This window comes from Ascidiella aspersa, chromosome 7 (assembly GCF_963924565.1).
Source record: "Ascidiella aspersa chromosome 7, kaAscAspe10.2, whole genome shotgun sequence".
Classification (NCBI taxonomy): Eukaryota; Metazoa; Chordata; class Ascidiacea; order Phlebobranchia; family Ascidiidae; genus Ascidiella; species Ascidiella aspersa.
Genome location: NC_139453.1, coordinates 6903888 through 6921128, shown reverse-complemented (window position 1 = coordinate 6921128; position 17241 = coordinate 6903888). Strand labels below are relative to the sequence as shown.

The 17241-nt window shown below is 36.7% G+C and overlaps 2 protein-coding genes across 2 annotated transcripts in view; one reads left to right on the top strand and one right to left on the bottom strand.

Annotated features, from left to right (window-relative positions):
• The window catches only part of LOC146137469 (cadherin-23-like), a 72797-nt gene that overhangs the window by 31171 nt on the left and 24385 nt on the right, over positions 1-17241 (top strand). The window contains exons 29-32 of the mRNA XM_083394355.1: positions 279-469; positions 814-951; positions 1481-1600; positions 2060-2237. Coding sequence (XP_083250481.1) covers positions 279-469; positions 814-951; positions 1481-1600; positions 2060-2237 — 627 coding nt within the window. The remainder of the gene's footprint in view (positions 1-278; positions 470-813; positions 952-1480; positions 1601-2059; positions 2238-17241) is intronic.
• Positions 2265-15830, bottom strand: LOC146137471 (uncharacterized). The gene is made up of 14 exons (XM_083393220.1): positions 15712-15830; positions 13071-13107; positions 12232-12315; positions 9027-9129; positions 8232-8489; positions 7817-7895; positions 7592-7669; positions 6798-7148; positions 6112-6177; positions 5522-5728; positions 4494-4655; positions 3916-4010; positions 3114-3247; positions 2265-2724 (listed from the first exon to the last, which is right to left on the bottom strand). Exons 1-14 carry the CDS (start codon positions 15761-15763, stop codon positions 2559-2561), a joined length of 1872 nt encoding a protein of 623 aa, XP_083249346.1. The 5' UTR covers positions 15764-15830; the 3' UTR covers positions 2265-2558.

Here is a 17241-nt window from a genome sequence, read left to right as displayed (position 1 = left end):
AAATAGGATATATATTTTATATTTTTGAAATCATTTTACGTTTCTCAACAAATTAAAAATAAATGAGAAAAAAGAAAACTAAAAGAAAACAATGAATAAAAACAATTTTTTTTTTTGCAAACGGCACAACAATAAAATATATAAGATTTTTAATTTTTTTTAACTTGACAATTTGTTTGCTTTCTTCTCATTTTGTTTTCTTATTTTTATGCTCCGAAAAATTTCAACTTTTTGTTTATTTTTTTAATAATTTATTTTTACTGTTATTATTTTTTTAGGTGCCATTTTTTCAAAATCTCGGATCGACCGCGAGCGTCTTGCGCCCTCCGGTGGTCACGGTTGGATAAACTTGACCTTCCTCGCTCATGACCTTGGCTTTCCCTCACAACGACCCACGCGGATCCTGTTGCGCATGCGCGTGAACGACGCCAACGACAACAGCCCTGAGTTCAGCGAGTCAGAGTACAAGGTGAGCTGTCGGGTTGTGTTACTCGACTAACATATTCAAGTAATATAAAGTTTCTAATTCAAACTATAGTTCTAAACAAGTACGTTGAAAATTTTAAAATTCGAATTGAATTTGCCGGTAAAATTGTTTGGACCCATTCTTTTGGACGAGAGCTTAACCAACAGTTGTTTACATACTTAGATTAATATGATCGACGTCCTCAAAGAAAAAATGCTAACCATTTGTTGCATTGTATAGTTTAAATACATGGCTGAGTAGAAATTTACTTACTTGAAGTTTGCCTTTACTTGAGTAGGGATTTTTTGATACTATATTTTGTCGAAAAAAAGTTTTCAAATTGTCAGGTTTCTATAACCGAGGACACTCCGGTTGACAGCATTGTGACGTCAGTATACGCCACAGACATTGACGACGGCGATTTTGGTGACGTCATTTACAAGATGGCGGGTTCGAACCCGTATTTCGGAGTCGACGAAGAAACGGTGGGAATTCGACTCAATTTAGTTGCCGAAAAGTGGATTATTTTGCTACAGAGTACCTGGATACAAATTAGACAGGGATATCCCTGTCAGTAAAATAAAGATTAGTCAAAATGGGCACTTATGCAGTTTTAGAACATTTGTTCAAAGACAATATTATTTAAAAGGGTAGATTCCAGTTTTCAGGTCAAAACATGCCAGTAAGATAAAAGACTTTGAACAAATCAGGCAAAAACTATAATTTTATAATAAATCAACATATTGCAATTCTCTAAAACCGCAAGATTTTGATTCGATTCTTCTCAATTCATTCCATATTTATTAATTGATTATTACCACGCCCAAAGTTTCAGCTCTCTCTTTGCAGTTTAGTAACCAAATTTTTAAAAGCGTGTAGTTTATTGGGACGTGGAAGCAATATACTTTTGAGGTATGAATGTCGACAAAAATGCAAAACAAACATTTTTAAAATAAACATTTTAGACAAGGCGACAATAATAACAACAGTCTATTAACCATAATATGTATTCAGGGTGCAATTATCCTTCTACGTGACCTTGACCGCGAACTCAAGGACAAACACACCTTCCACGTGGTCGCCATCGATAACGTAAAAGGCGCGGAGAAAAATCAAAGACAAAGTTCGGTGAAGGTACGAGAAGTGCAAGTTTGGTTTTATAGCGGTTAAGTTTGTTCCATTAAAAAATCATCAATTACTTTTTAGTTATTTAATATTTTGACTACAAAATAATTATAAAAATCAAGATTTTTAAGCCCCCACCCAATATTAAAATTAAACTGTTTAAGTTTTCCCACTCTTTACCGAGCAGTGGCTCAAATACAGGGGTAACACGAAAAGCTGGAGGGTGTAAGGAAAACATATTTAAATGCATTATTTGCCATCCTGTTTACACCAATAAGGTTTTATGAGCATCAAGTTAAATGAACTAGTACTTTACTATTTTTTTTTTACTTTTTTTAAAATAATGTGATCGCCATAATTTCATCAAGGAAGAGTCCGTTATGGTAAAAAAGTTTAAGAACCGATGCTTTGGCGTCGACGTTTTCACGGCCATATTTCAATTTTAAACAATGCACCGACCATTGTCAGGTAACAATCAACATTGATGACGTCAACGACAACTCCCCAGTGTTCACTCAACCGCGACCGCCCGCCATCGTTGTGTCGGAAAGCACCGCGATCGGAACTGCGGTTGCCAGGGTTACGGCGAACGATATCGATGACGCAACCTATGGCTTCGTGACGTATGCTCTTACGTCAACGTCAGGTAAGCGGTGACGTCATTCTGTTCATTGTTTTAATAAGTGTGGAAAGCATAAGTAATCTGTATTTCAGATGTTACTGCTTTTGTTGTTTATGTGACGTAATTATTGTAAATATGACGTCACTTTGTATAAGTTTCCTGAAAAGTTGGTTAGAACTTGTTTGACGTCATATGGATTTTGATGACGTGTTCGAAAGTTTTTAATCGTTAGCAAGATGTTTCCAAATCGCCTCTGTTTTTATTTTTTTGACGTAACTGCGAAGTTTTTCGAGATTCGATTTGAACCCATGACGTCACTTTCGAGTTTTGTGACGTAGTGACACGTCATACGGCGGTTTCGAGGCTGAATATCTTGATTTCCTGCGAGTTCCACTCGGCGACCACGAGTTGGTTTGCCGAGTTGATCTGGATGAAACTCGGCATACGTAATCCGTCGTCTGACGTCAGCACATGACGTAGGAACTTGTACTTTTGGTCGAATACAGAAATCCTGAGAAAAAAGGGAAAATTGTTGATTAAACGAAAGAACGTAAAACCTAGAATGAAATTAGTCTGTTACTATAGAGTTCATTGCTAGAATTCCACTGTTTGAGTTTGTTGAAAATTGAAATATTGGAGTTAGTTTATAGCAGGTTGACTATATTCCCATTATTTACAATTTGCAAAGAAGCAGGTATAAGAACATGTGGTCCAGACTTTCAGGGGCTGTAACAAAAACTATAACGAATTTAACTTGATGAAGCACGGTTGTGCGAAAGCTTGTCGAGAATTCAATAATTTTGTCTTTATTTATAGAGCAACTTAATTGCCGTATGATCAAACAAAATACGCAGGTGTATTTTATACAATATTTTACGTTGGAATTTTGTAATTTCGAACCTGTCATTTCCGCAATCTGCCACATAGAGCAGACCCCCAGCATCAAAACAAATTCCAAAAGGATTCCAGAATCTTCCATCAACGGTGCCTTTTCCACCAATCGCGTAAAGCGGTCTTCCCGCCAACGAGTAAACCTAAAAGCATACAACAGCATCGTTATAAGTCAAACTTGAATAATACATTGAAAAATCACTACAAAAACATTAACTAAACCAGAATAAATTGGCAACAACGGATTCGGTGAACACAAATTTCATTATCGGGCTATTTCAAGACAATAATTGATCAGATGGGTAAAGTAATATTCGTATTTTGGGTAAAATAACTTTTAACTTGACTTGACGTGACTTAAGTATTACAGACAACTGAATTTCAATCTTTCGGAAAAATGATTTGACGATTGGTTTGGGAAAATAATGTGTGTTTTCATTATTATTTTTTTTTTGGTAAATTGGGCTATTTAGGTTTGTGCACATATAACAATTTACGTTTGCTATATGTTACGCTTATGTTAGTTTTTGATTGAGGTATTGCTTAAAATCAGCGGAATTTATCTATTTTAATAGTTCAACGTTTTATATTTAGGACAAGGACTTAACTTGGAGTTAGCTTGATTTAATTATGACTTCAGTGGGACTTGGGCAACTGTGAGTTGGACTGGGCATGACTCGTTGTTTATTTAAAAAGGCTTGACTTGGACTTAAGTTATTTTACAAATGACTTGACTGAAACTTGATCTTTTCAAAATAATGGATAGCAAGCATTTCCACATAGGCAGCAAATAAGTTTTAAAAAGTTCCACCTTAACCGCGTGGTTTTGGGTGTCGCTTATGAGAAGCTCGCCTCTCTGGCTGATCACTAGCGCCACCGGCTGGTTGAAATTCATCATACGGTGGCCTGAGCGAAAATACAACACTTGGTCGTTAGTGGTGGCATGTAAACATGGAACTGCTAAAATTTAAAAGTAATTTAACGTTTAAAAACTAGAACACACATATGATCACACCGATTAAACAAGCCTAGTTACTTACAAAAGATATTACCCACTTTGAAAGATTGTAAACTACGCCGAATCACGTCAATCAATCTTCAAACGTTTATGTCAAGCATTTAAAGAGCATTTTTTTTTATCAGAGAGTCATCTAAAACTCAGTATTTACATCCGTCAGTCTTTTTCGTAGCAAAAAACTGTATGGCAACGTAAGTTTACCACACAAGTCCCAAACGTATATTTATTTAGTAATTGGTTACCAATCCAAATACCATTAAACTGGCTTATCTTTGTTTTTTCTTATATATTTCACATCTTTAGTATTTACTTTACAACATTTCTCAATAAATCAGTAAAACTTTACCACAAAGTGGGTGATCATCGCTTACCCAAGTATCCGAATCTCTTTCTGATGTCACCCTTGTCGTCATACACCGAGACCGTGTGGCCCACGATGTCTGTGACGTAACAGTTGCCGTTTGTGTCGCAACAGACGCTGTAGGAGTTGTTGCGGAAGGTTCCCTGGCCAAAAGCCATTTTCAGTTCGCCGTCTGCAACAAAACAACAAAATGTGTTTTTCACGAGATATACTTAATAGAGTGCACAACGTAAAGAATAAATGGCGTTTTAGTGAAAAAACTTTCATTGAACTCAAACAATTTTTTATGCATTTCTCAACCTTGTTTATTGACGACCTTATATAACAGCAGCACGACATGGGGATTATTATTAATTAGACACCAAACAAAACGCTGAAGGTCTTTTGATTTGGAAGAGTGAATCGTTGTTGTTAAATACATTTGTGTAAAAGATGACTTTGTATGGTGAAATGTGTAGACATTTTCGACCAGCAAATTTTACCCTTGCTGTAAGGGACAGTTTTAAAAACGAAAACATGAAAGGGAATTTTTTCTGTGACCTAAAACAATACCTCTTTAATGGTGCCGCTATATCAGGAGTACTCAAACTGGGTACATGAACCCGTTTTGGATATGTGGACTAGTTTTAGGGAGCCTTGAAGGCCTCTTTGAGATCTGTATAACTTAAACACGAAATTCGTTTTTTCTAAAGAAAATCTTTTAATAAAATATATGCTTTGGCGCCTTCTCCCTAAATGTATTTAGACTTTATTTCAGTTCCACATTTGTTGTACTTAAAACAGATTAAGTCGATTTGTTTAATGACGTCAATTTGTGACGTCATCTCTAAAAAAATCGCGTCGACCCTGGTCGACGCGAACCAAACATTATATAAGGGGTCCTCGTTACACAAAGTTCAGGAACCCCTGCACTATATTAGGCTAGAAATGAATAAATTTACAAAAATGGCATCAGTTGTAAATCACGCCCTAGGTTAGTTGTTGCAACACGTTGTCTTTAGCCGTAAAGGCAATCACAAGCTAAGCAGAATTACTCACTAATGGTGTACACTCTGATCTCGCAGCCGCAGCAAACGTATATCTTTCCATCTGGGCTCACGGTGAGTCCCTTCGGTTTGAGTTCAGTGTCGGTGTCAAAGGCGTGCTTGAAGTTGCCGAAGCGATCGAATATTTGTATCCGCTTGTTGTCGCTGTCGCTCAGCACGATGTCCTCGTCGCTGGTTAGGGAAAGTCCCGAGATTTTATCTGTGAAAAGCCAACAGCTTGCTGTAAACTTTGATTAAGAGTTTGATTAAGAGTTTTTTGTGGTAAATGTGTGGATTTTGATTGGTTAGGCTTAGGTTTGTAAGTGTTAGTTATCAGTAAACATTGGAACAGCAAACAGACTGGAAGCAATCTTACTACTATTAATAATAAACAAAAAATGAAAAACCTCAAATTAATTTAATATGAAATAAATTTGTATTAATCAATTTAATTTATTATAAATTTTTTATTGCTTTTCCACGTAAATATAGACCCTGAGAGCTGTTAAAGTTTAAAAAATATTTTACAATTTTCGAGAATTAATCTGTACTCGGACATAAACAACAACAACATGAATTTCACATGCTGATTACAACTTATACCTTTAAATCGGCTTGGATATTTCCCCCGACCTCCGAATTTGAAGAAGTTATAATTGGTCTTGGACCCTAAACGTAAAAGTTCATGAGTTAACGATAAACTTACAAAAAAGCTCTTCCAAAAGTCCAACAATAAAAACAACTTCTTTAACCGTTTAGCTGGCTGTGTTCTTTAACTGTTACCAAGAGTCAGCGGCTCCAGGTCATAATAATACAAATATATCCCTTTATACCGCAGGGGTTCTTACAGCTTTTTAGCACAGGCTCTGAACAAAAAATGTTTCGCGTGGACAAAGATACGATCCGTAAAGCTACTTTTAGCTGAACTCGTGCGTAAATAGGAAACTGAACATCGAGTTTAAATACATTCCAGAAGTCACCAAGATGTATTTTTTTAAATCCTTTTTTTTTTTTTTTTTTTTTTTTTACATTTTCATATTACGCACAATTTTACTGGGCCTTTCTAAAACCCCAAATACTAGATGACCGGATTGATGCTTATATTAGCTTCCGAACTGACTGCTCGAATTCACAGCTGGTGAACAGAGATGTTCGGTAATATCGGATCGGAGACGATACGCGATGCCAAATTCTAAAATCGATACTCGTCCGATACTATATATCCCAGTTTAAAAACCCTTCTTTACGCAATCATAATAAAGAAAGATGGGATTTACCTCCGAACTCACTTCTACTCGATGACTCGTACTGCTGGGCTCCTACTCGCTCCAACTCGCCTCGGTACGACTCCGTTTGCGACTCGATCGACGGCTGGGCGTTGTGGTGATGACGTAACGAGGTTTGTGACGTCATCGGTGGCGAGGCGGTGGCGCCAGAGAGCGTGCGGTCGTCCTTCAAGCCGCTTTCGGCCGCCAAGCTAATGTTCTCGAAGATTCTTTGAAGCTCCGAATCCGAGTCGTGACGTGGCGATGACGTCACCGAATGGTCGGGCGTCGAATCACTGCGGCGACGCGCTTTCGATGATGACGTCATCTTTCGCTTGGAAGGTTTTTCTGGTTCGGTTTCGCCAGACGCCGAATCTATTTTTTGCGTAAATGCGTAGTTGGTTTGATTAAACAAATGTATTGTATAATGAAGCATGATAGAAACTTATTCATGTTAACAGGTATTTTGTGTTAACGAACAGACAGTGACGTAGACCATAAAGCACAGACAACTTCTTTTAAATTTCGAAACCCGTTTTAAACGTTTTGAATTTCTCTCTATCCATTTTTATCAGATATTAGAAAAAACTGTTACCAATTTTTGGTTGGGCTGTAAATTTTCCAACCACGTCATCCAACCATTATCTTAAGATTTATTCAAAACGTTCAATATGTTACCTACTTGCATGTGGGCTTTGATATAGTCCTACTATTCGTAAACTAAAACCTCCAACCAACATGCTTCAAAGCACAGACGAAGTTGCAAATTTGTAAAACACATGTAAAGCGTGTGTACTTTAAACGAGCAAGTCACTGACCCGTGACGGTGATGGACAGATTTGGTGACGTCACGATGCCTGAATCTTCTGACGTGCACGGCTCGTTGTGAGAATTACCTGTGCAAAAAAATTAATAAAAATGATGTTTCTGTGGCGCCCAAGATGAATTTATACCAACGCAAGACGGTTAAAATCAAAAATTGTCAACCGAAGTTGTTTAAACTTAAGGTTAACTTCGAGATTTGTGAGAAAACCAACATTCACCTCTTTTTCGGCTTCGCGGCTTTTTCCAGCTGTTTCGAAGGAACAAGGCAAAGTCTAAAGACGCTTTCAGGTCGTTTGTCTGCAAAGTTTGGTTAAGTTGTCGTCAAAATAATTCACAACTCACATATTAATGCTGCACGTTGTGGAAAATTATAAAGATTTAAAACTTTTAAGAGGAAATTTAATGTTTTTTATTTCCAAAAACAAAAAACAAACACAATTAAATAGTTTTTTTTTTCGGTTTCTTGCTAAGTATTTAAATTTATTTTGGTAGTTTCCTCCTTCAGTGCTGCATTATTGTAGAAAATACATTTTTTTTTAATTTTATAATTTTTTTTTTTTTTTAGTTTCTATAATAATTTATTTATTATTTTTTTTTTTTTGGATTTTTGTTTGGATTTTTCGATACGAAAACCAATTTCCTCACCGTGCTATAATCGACAACTTTATTCACGTCGTAATTGTCGTATCGAAACGAATCGGCGTTTCCCTTCTTTACGTCCAACTCCGGCGCCTTGGCGTAGATGTCCAGCTCGCCCGACTGTGACGTCACAATGCTCTTGTACTCGTCATAATCGTATCCGGCCAATTCGAGCTGGATGACCAGTGACTGGACGGTGGCATCCCAGCCTCTGGATGACCGCCACCATAGAAGGAAGTGCTGTTTCTGCTCCTAAAGATCAGATTACAGTTTAAAATCAGTTTTATTAAGGCGCACGTAAAGTGGGAAATATTGGGGAACTTGTACGATAAATTATAGTGGTCCTTTTTGTAGAGTTGTTTCTGCGTAATACTGTTTTGTATAGGATTGACGTTTGCGATCTTTATGACGAATTCCCAATGGTGTAAACATGTCATTTTCAACTCCCAAGTACCAGTCAAGTTATTCGTAAAAATTAAGTCCGACTTAAGTCCAAGTCAAGTCTTTTGACAAAATGACAAATCAACTGTCAGTCAAGTCACAATTAAAGCTAGTCAAGTCGTTTTCATAAAAAATTAACGTTAAACTATTAAAATTTGTAAACTCGGTCGATTTATAAGCAAAAAGTTAACATAAAAACAACAGCAAGCAAATTGTTTACGCAAAAAATGAAAAAAAGTAAACCAACTTAAAAAACATACTTCATGAAAACACTTCCTTTCAACCCAAGTCAACTTATGAATGACTGACTTTGACCAAGACATGAAGGTCTAAAGAATAGTTGCTAACCTGAGAGGACTCGAATTTGATGAGGACTTTGCGGACTTGCTTCTCCTTGAATCCGAGAGATCTTCCGAGGTACCAAGGTGTCCTCTTCAACTCCGTAGAGAGTCTGTCAAAATTGAGGAGGACTTATATAGGGAGGCTATAGGATTAAAGTCATTTTAGGTTTAATGTATATAACTTCAGAAAGGCGCATCAACCTTTAAATACTTAGAAACGTCGAGTCACCTTCCCTCTGGTAGTGTTCTATTCGCATCTTAATGTTATAAAGAATGGTCCTGATTTGAACTACATAGGGAAGACGACAAGACGTGTAAATACATGATAATACCTTATTGCATACACAAAAAACAAGAAATGAATACACAACACACATTACAGGTTATATGTTAGAATGAAGTCCCTGTTGACTACTAACGAAATGAATTGAAACTGTGTTTACCTAAAATATTTAAGCCTATCCATATATTGATAAAAACACTCGATCTTTGGGTCTAACCTTTTTGGTTTTCTAATGTTTTTGGATTTGGACTTGTTCTGCGCGAAAAGTTATTTCCGTGACCCAACTAACTTAAAAACTGTACTGTGGCAATTACTTGTTTACAACACACGCTACAGTGCATCAAGTCAAACCAGTTCTTCCAAATCTTCAATGGGTAAAACTTTAATGACGTTGAATTGGCTGAGCCCCAGTGATTTACCTTAAACCCACGGTTATTTGGGGGCAATTTCGTCCGTATCCAAATGATCCCATTGTAATTGCAAGCTACGTATAGGTGGCAGTTATTGGTTGTTGTGTAACGGGTCTGATTTTTTATGTTTTGTGGTGTATATGAGTATTCGCGTCTCGCGAGTTTGAAAAGGGGTAGTTATTGGATTGGGTGATGCTATACTTGCTTCGTTCTGGTAATCTACTTTAAATATCCAGCTGGTCCTTTTTTGGTGACAGCAATTGAGTATTTAAAAGTTAAAGACTATTTTTTCAAGCGATTCTTTACTTCCGTTATCACTTATTAAACTTTATTTTTTGTTAAGCAAAAAACCTTTCATTCCGAAGCACCCAAAATCGCACTTTTTTAATTACTTCTGGAACTTCATAGGTTAAGTTGCTTCTCATTTGGCTTCTAGAGAATGATTCCAATAACTTGAAGCGCTTTGAAATGCTAGATTTCTGTTTTACCCTGTTTTTGTGCCAATTCACAAAATAGTATTATAGCTTTAAATTCGAACTAGTAAATCTTACAGCGTTTTTGCAAACTATATAGCGACTTAAATCGCCGGGAGTCGAATTTTGGTAAACTCGAAAACAAATGTTGCGTTATTAGAAGGCGATGAAAGCGACTGATTCACGAAACAAGGAAACAACTTACTGGGCGGTTATTTCTGAGGAATTTAACAACAAGCCTTCTTAACGAAACTGATTTAAAGTCTCATGATATATATGAACTTCAGACCGGTGTGATACTGCTATAGTTGCAAACTAACAAGAATGCTTCCTTCTTTTTGCGCCTTTATTTGCGAATGCTTCGTTTTTTATTGCCCAATACTTTTGTATATCAACAATACTTTGTTGATATTTTTTCAGCCAAACATATGTCCGTGCGTTCAATATCAAATGATGTAAATACCGACAAGTTAACAACCATTGTAAAATCGAAACACACAAAGGCTTTTTAACCAGATTTTTTCCGTTTTTTGGATAGAAAACCAATTTCAAATCGTACAAATTAATTAGATTTTTGAAACGTTCAAATTCCGATACATACCTTGTGTTGAATGGCTACCGATACTATCACCTGGTATCGGGTATCGGCTTCGCTTCAATAATAATGGACATTTTTAATTACGACAATACAGACTGTGACAAAATTTAGTTTGAATATTTTTTTTTGAAAAAGAAATCAATTGAAAAATAACCTCCTAGTAAAAACAACGAAAAATATTTAAAAAAATGTTATGAATTTACGTGAAAGTCACTGGACTGCGATTAACAGGTGAAATAGACCGGACAAACAAAAGGAATAAAATGCAACGCAAACAATGCAACCCACGCTTTGCATTTGAATGGGTTTCGGACAAACTTAAAAAGTGACCAAAAACTAACCTCGAATTCATACAAAACCAACACGTTACGGTTTGCACTTGAATGAATTATTGCTAACCTCGCATTCGCTGTTTCTAAGCCAAGTGACCCATATATACTTTTATAATTGCCTCAATGCCGCCGAATTATGCTCATTTATTAATAGTGGACGTAAATGGAAAACCTATTGTCATGGTTGGTAAATTGGTAAAAAAGATTACAAGTCTATGTAAAAGCATTGACTGTTTTATATATAATGGCTTTGGAACATCACCGCACTGACAATTGAGGCCCAACCTTTTTTTTACCTGCCAGAAAATGACAAACACCATATAGAGCAATGACGGTGACTATATAGTAGCCGATTGCACTTTATACTAGGTGTGACAGAATTAACTTTCGATTGCAAAATAAAGGCATGTCCCCATAAGCCCGGTAAATATCTTCTCAATGTGGACTTTCTTTGTTTGGATGAAGTTTAATTTTGTATTTTTTTAATTGCGATTAGCACCAAACATCTAAAGCAGTGGTCCCAGCGGAGTGCCGTTTAAAATAGCTCAAGGGCGCCGAGATCTATTTTGAATTAGCCTAAGTAACACTCAAATTTTGGCTCCATTTGTAAGCTCCTTGATACAACGGTTGCTTGTGTAGGATTATACTGCAATACATAAATATTCCGACATAGTGCAGCTTTATGTGTCTTACTTACGGTATGGTATGTTCGTGACATCACTTGATACTAGTATAAAATAGTGCCAAACTATTCATTTTTTTCTGTAGAAGGCCGAAAGCCACAAAGGCAGTGATGTAAACAAGTCATTTTAAATGACTTAAGTTGCAGTTAAAAAGTACAATCAAGTATTTTTCAAGTTAAGTTATTTTGGTCAAAAGACTCAAGTGAAGTGAATACCAGTTTGGTCAAGAGACTTAAGTCAAATCAAGTCATTTGAAAACAGTGACTTAAGTGCCCTGAAGTCAAGTCAAAAGTCATTAAAACACTGCAAAAAGATTTTAAACCGAAGACTGTAAGCTAAAAACCAAGGTGTGACCACCAAGATTAAGCTTTCAAGAGCAGGCAGTGTTTTCCCGATTAAATCAGCTCCAAAAAGCAGCGTTGGTCCAACTCACGTGTATAGCTGTTGCTTGGTCAGTCGCTGCGACCGCCGGTCACGCTTCAGTTGTTTCAAGTGACGTCGCCTGCCAGCGGCTCGCCTGCAACAAAGGGTGTTTGTGACGCGATAATGGACGATTGTTTGGCACAGGTTGAGGAACACGTGTTGTTGTTACACGAACCACGTTTGGCCAGTTTTAGTGGCCGTTTCAAAAAGCGGCCGGCTCCCTTTTTGATTTTGTTTAAATTTTAAAAAGAAATAGCCTTGAAGAATTTTTGGGGGGGTCAGGGCTGGTTTTAACCACGTTCTACTAGTGGACAAAACATCCTTAAGCCTATAGTTGAAAAAACTAAAACATTTAAAAAGTGCAGTACAGTTTTTTGGCTGTTTTTGGAAGGTGTAAGATTTAATTTGGTAGAATCATAAGTTAAAAATTTGAAATAAGGTAAAATTACTTCAGTTTTGAGGCCGTGAAATACCTACTTAACTTTCATAAAAAGAAAAACGGCGTAAAAGAGCACGTTTCTTTATTTGGAAGGGGCGCTTTTTAAAAGTCATGTTCGTTTGTCAAATGTGTTCATAAAATTTCACTAAACCACGAGTAAACAAATGCTTAAACAAGGTTAAACAAAAAAGTAAGTAGAAAGACGTAATCCTAAAGGAAAAAGCTGGTTACCAAACTTAAGAAAAACTATTTCAAATAGCACAAAATGAGTTTTTAGTTCTCTACCAACGGTGGATACAATTTAACAAACGCATGATTTAGAATTGGCTATACAAAAACCGGCCAGTATCTGGCCTTTTGTATTGGGTTTATACACAAATGTGTTTTGGTGAAAGTGGTGAAACGCTCACCTGGAATTCTGCTTGTTTCTACCGTCGCCAGTCAGACCTGTAATGAGAAAGTAAACCTGGTTAAGGTTTCGCTTGTTTATTATTGTTCCTACCGCCGACTGGCCGTTACGAAACGTATTGTTTTCGGGGCGTATAATAAACGCTTGATTCAATCTTACACTGATGACGATGGCATTAAGAATTGGCGACACTTGTTCGAATGATTACACATCCGTAGAACATTCTCGAGTTAATGTTTTACACATTGATGTTCTGTGTTCAAATACTTCTTTTTCCTCTACTATAAAATGTGCAGTTCTTGAAAGTGTTTTACGTGAAGAAAAAACCGCAAAACAAACAGAAGTTATTTACTTTAACTGTAATACAAGTGGAAATCCTGAGAAAGGCGATAAAATTAATATCAGGCATTTTTAAGATCTTTCTTTAATACATAATCCGTTGGACTGCGTGAAGTGAAGTTTAACTACTTATTTCACTACAATCATGGGAAGAAGGGACTTTGTCAACCGCGGGTTCACACCTCTGTAAACCCAGGGGTTTGGCAGGGGAATTTCCCACGTATAACCCACTCGGCTCCCAACATTTAGCCAAAGCCGCTCATCGCACGAAAATCTGCTTTGGCCGACGCGTATATCTCGAGTAGCTTATCGCACCGTTAGACAGGGACAATCAGAGGACAACAATCCACACAAGGCCAGGTTAACACTGCTGCTGGAAAACACTCGGCTTTTTTGTCTATGGTTTACGAACTCTTTTGCGGTTACTCGTTTTTAAGCGCTAAAAAATAAAAAAAAAACACCAATCAGGGCGACCAAGTTATCTGTTTTTTATGTGTCTTTATAAACTGTTTAGTTGAAGGGGACCAACACTAAATCGTTGTTAAAAAGGGTTAAAAGCGATTCATAATAGTCCAAAACGACAGCAAAACTACGCATAAGGCCGCGAACGGATTACGACATATTATAAATGCTCCAAAACCAAATGTCATGTTAATTTAACCACTTTTAAAGACAAGTCTATTTTTTAATTAAAATAATACCCTTCAAAAACGCGAAATTTGTAATCAGACATACATCGAAACGAGACTAAATCCAGTTGCGTAGGCCAATCGCCTAAAATAGTTTGACATAAGCTGTAGGCCACTCTAAACCGTGAACAAAGCCGGGCCGTTAATAAATCGCCATGTTTTACAAGTTTCTATTCCCTCGGTGAATAAAACGCTGCGGTCCGTTCCAAAGGGCAGGGGGTCGTCGGGTCAGATCGGTTTCGATTTCACGTGGTTTTGTGACTGCTGGGAACGGAAGGACAGAGTCTGGCGGTTGCTTATTCGACAGAGAAGCTTACAGACTGACAGACGCTTGTATTTTTTTTTCAATCTATGTTTATGGACCTTTTATAATTGCTTTTTGCCAGAAACGTCGGCGACTTGGTCTCGGCAGAGCTACCCTACAGAGCGGTGTGTTTTTAAGACTCGTCGGAGCAGTGATTTTGTTGTTTACAGTGTTGTAAAAACTTGTCAATCACTTGTGCACTTCAGTCACTGTCCTTAAACGACCCGACTTGGTTAATGTCTCTGGCGAAATGACTAGAGTAGTGACTTGTCAGTTATTGTATCAAATAAATTGGGGTTAAAATTAAATGCTGTTATTAATTCTTTTTATATAAAATTTCTGTTTATAAAAATAAACTTTATAAAAATAAAGTTCATTAGCTCTTTTATTGACTTGGCCGGGACTTAGGGCCTGGACAACTGATGAATTGGACTGGGACTTAATTAAGTAATTGGTCAAATGAATTGACTAGGATTTAATGCATTTTGGTGACTTGTTTACAACACATTACGCAAATCACATATATATATTCGCGGAACATGTGTTTTTACAAAATAACGATATCATAACCTGGCAATCGCCATCGCTATACATGGCAAGACAAAAGGTAAATGTATTAATATTACTAGTTTTCTAACGGAGATTGTGCACTCAAGTATCACAAGCTTTCTTACACGCCTGTTTGTAATAAAAATAGCGCAGAACAGAATGGAGGAAAACCCCTTTGGGAGTTTCAAAACTCAAGTTTCGTAACTTTTTTATTTTTGTCTCGTAAACGCGTTACGACGAGTGTGCGATTTTCTTTTGGTGTATGGACAAAAAAATTGGCTTAGTTCGCACATTTATGAATACGTGACGAAATTTTATCGATAATTTTACTTACAGCCACCATTGCGTTGTTGCATACACTTGCAGGTATATATTTATATATATATATATATATATAAAAAGCAAATTTATGGATATATATATATATATATATATGGATATAGAATGCTTTATCGTTGCTATTAAAAGAAAATCTCAAGCATTCTCTGACGATTAAGAATACAAACGGTATATAGAAGTATATTGTATATTTGCTAAATTGCCATCTTTCAAACCATGAACGGTATAAAATTTATGTAAAAATGTATAGGCACATTGTGAGATTGTTATCAGCGTCATAAATACAACAAACAACTATATACAGGTTTTTAAGATTCAACTTGGTAACGGCAAAACAATTGTTGGATAGCAAAAGAAATAAAATGATAATTTTTTTAAACCACTGACTTTAAGAAAAAAAATCCCTTATAGTGAACTCTTACCGTCGGATTCTTCTAGTTTCTTTCTGCGTCCTTTCGAGAAATTTCCTCCCATCTTGTATAAGCGGTTTCAACACATTTGCGAATACAAATATAAATATGCGAGTCTAGCGGTTTAATCTAGAACAATAAAAACGCGTGAAAGATGGAGTACCGAAGCAGACACAATGCTTAACCAACTGTCAAAGCTCATCTTGATACTACAGGACATTATTAATTTTTTTCCTTTCTTTGATAAAATCGTTCTACTGAAATCAGGGTCTACGGTGCATAAGCCATCGCAATCAAATGTCACCAACGATTTAAACAACTTTTAATTAAATATTGATTTGCGATTATACTAAAGCCTTAAACTGAGCCTTGGGTGGCAATGCGTTCTGGCAAGGTGACTTTTTCTTTTGCAACGGTATGCGTTGAACTAAAATGCATTTTTAGGAGTTTTACAGTCACCTTTTTAGTCTGCCGTCGTAGAGTTACACTGCACAACCTGACAATAGCTAGTCAAGGGTTAACGCTTGAATTCGTTTGAATGGACTGCAAAACAATCTAAAAACATCTGTGCCTTGCGGAACTTCAAGGACAGGACAAAATCTGACTCTAATTTTAAAAACTTCAAATAGCTTTTGTGTATAAGCGACTATTTAGCCTTTCATTAGTAACGGAATTAACTCTAAAACTCATCTATATAGCGTATAACCCTTTTATGAATATGTGACTCAATTTTTCATTTCAAAAATTGGCAGGCACAGATTAAAATCTATATCCTTTCATTTCCAGCGAAATTCCCAATGGTTTCCAAACGCTAAACAGGGTTGCTGGTAATCCACAAGTAAACGGTATTCCGCCTTCTTTATTTTTCTTTGCCTATCTTTCAATCTCGTTTCTTCTCATTCCAAAGAACACATCTCATTTCCTTAGGTTTCCAAACGCTAAAGCATTACTGTAATCCACAAGTAAACCGTCTTCCACTTATTTTCAAACACTTTTTCTTCTCAGTCCAAAGAACACATCTCGCCTCAGCTTGCAAGCTAAGTGCTTGGCTGTTCTGTGTTGGGAGGCGGTTCCAGGTTGTGCTTGTTTACATTCCAAAACCTCAGTGTTCGCCTATGACACGTAACCTGAATCTGACCCGCTCGCCATTCATGGAGTTATTGCCAGTCGCGGTGTTTTGCCTTTTTTCAAACCTTTCCTTACTATGTGTCTGCTTTGCGGTAAAATGCTATAGCAGTGGTTCCCAACCTTTATGGTTCCCGCATCCCCTTTTTCAGTTTTCGAAAACTTACGCAACCACAATTTAGGCGTATAACACATAAAGTCAGAATTAATTAGAAAAACGTCCAAATTGGAAAAATGTTCGCATTTCCAAACTGATTGTTTCGAAAATTGGGCTAAAATGCTCGAATTTCTAAAAAGTATGCACACAACTAGCTAAATTTACGGTTTATACCTCCATTCGCCCCACGATTTTTTATCAGATAACACTATTTAACTAATCTATGCTTGATGTTTTGATTAATTGTATTAACCATAATG

Excerpts from the sequence above, each read along its gene's own strand:
- LOC146137471 (XM_083393220.1), bottom strand. The coding sequence starts at position 15,763 with ATGGGAGGAAATTTCTCGAAAGGACGCAGAAAGAAACTAGAAGAATCC. Across the intron at positions 6,178-6,797 it reads GTACGAGTCATCGAGTAGAA|GGTCCAAGACCAATTATAAC; the intron begins GTGAGTTCGGAG and ends TTTTACGTTTAG. Across the intron at positions 4,011-4,493 it reads AAAGAGATTCGGATACTTGG|GCCACCGTATGATGAATTTC; the intron begins GTAAGCGATGAT and ends ATTTTCGCTCAG.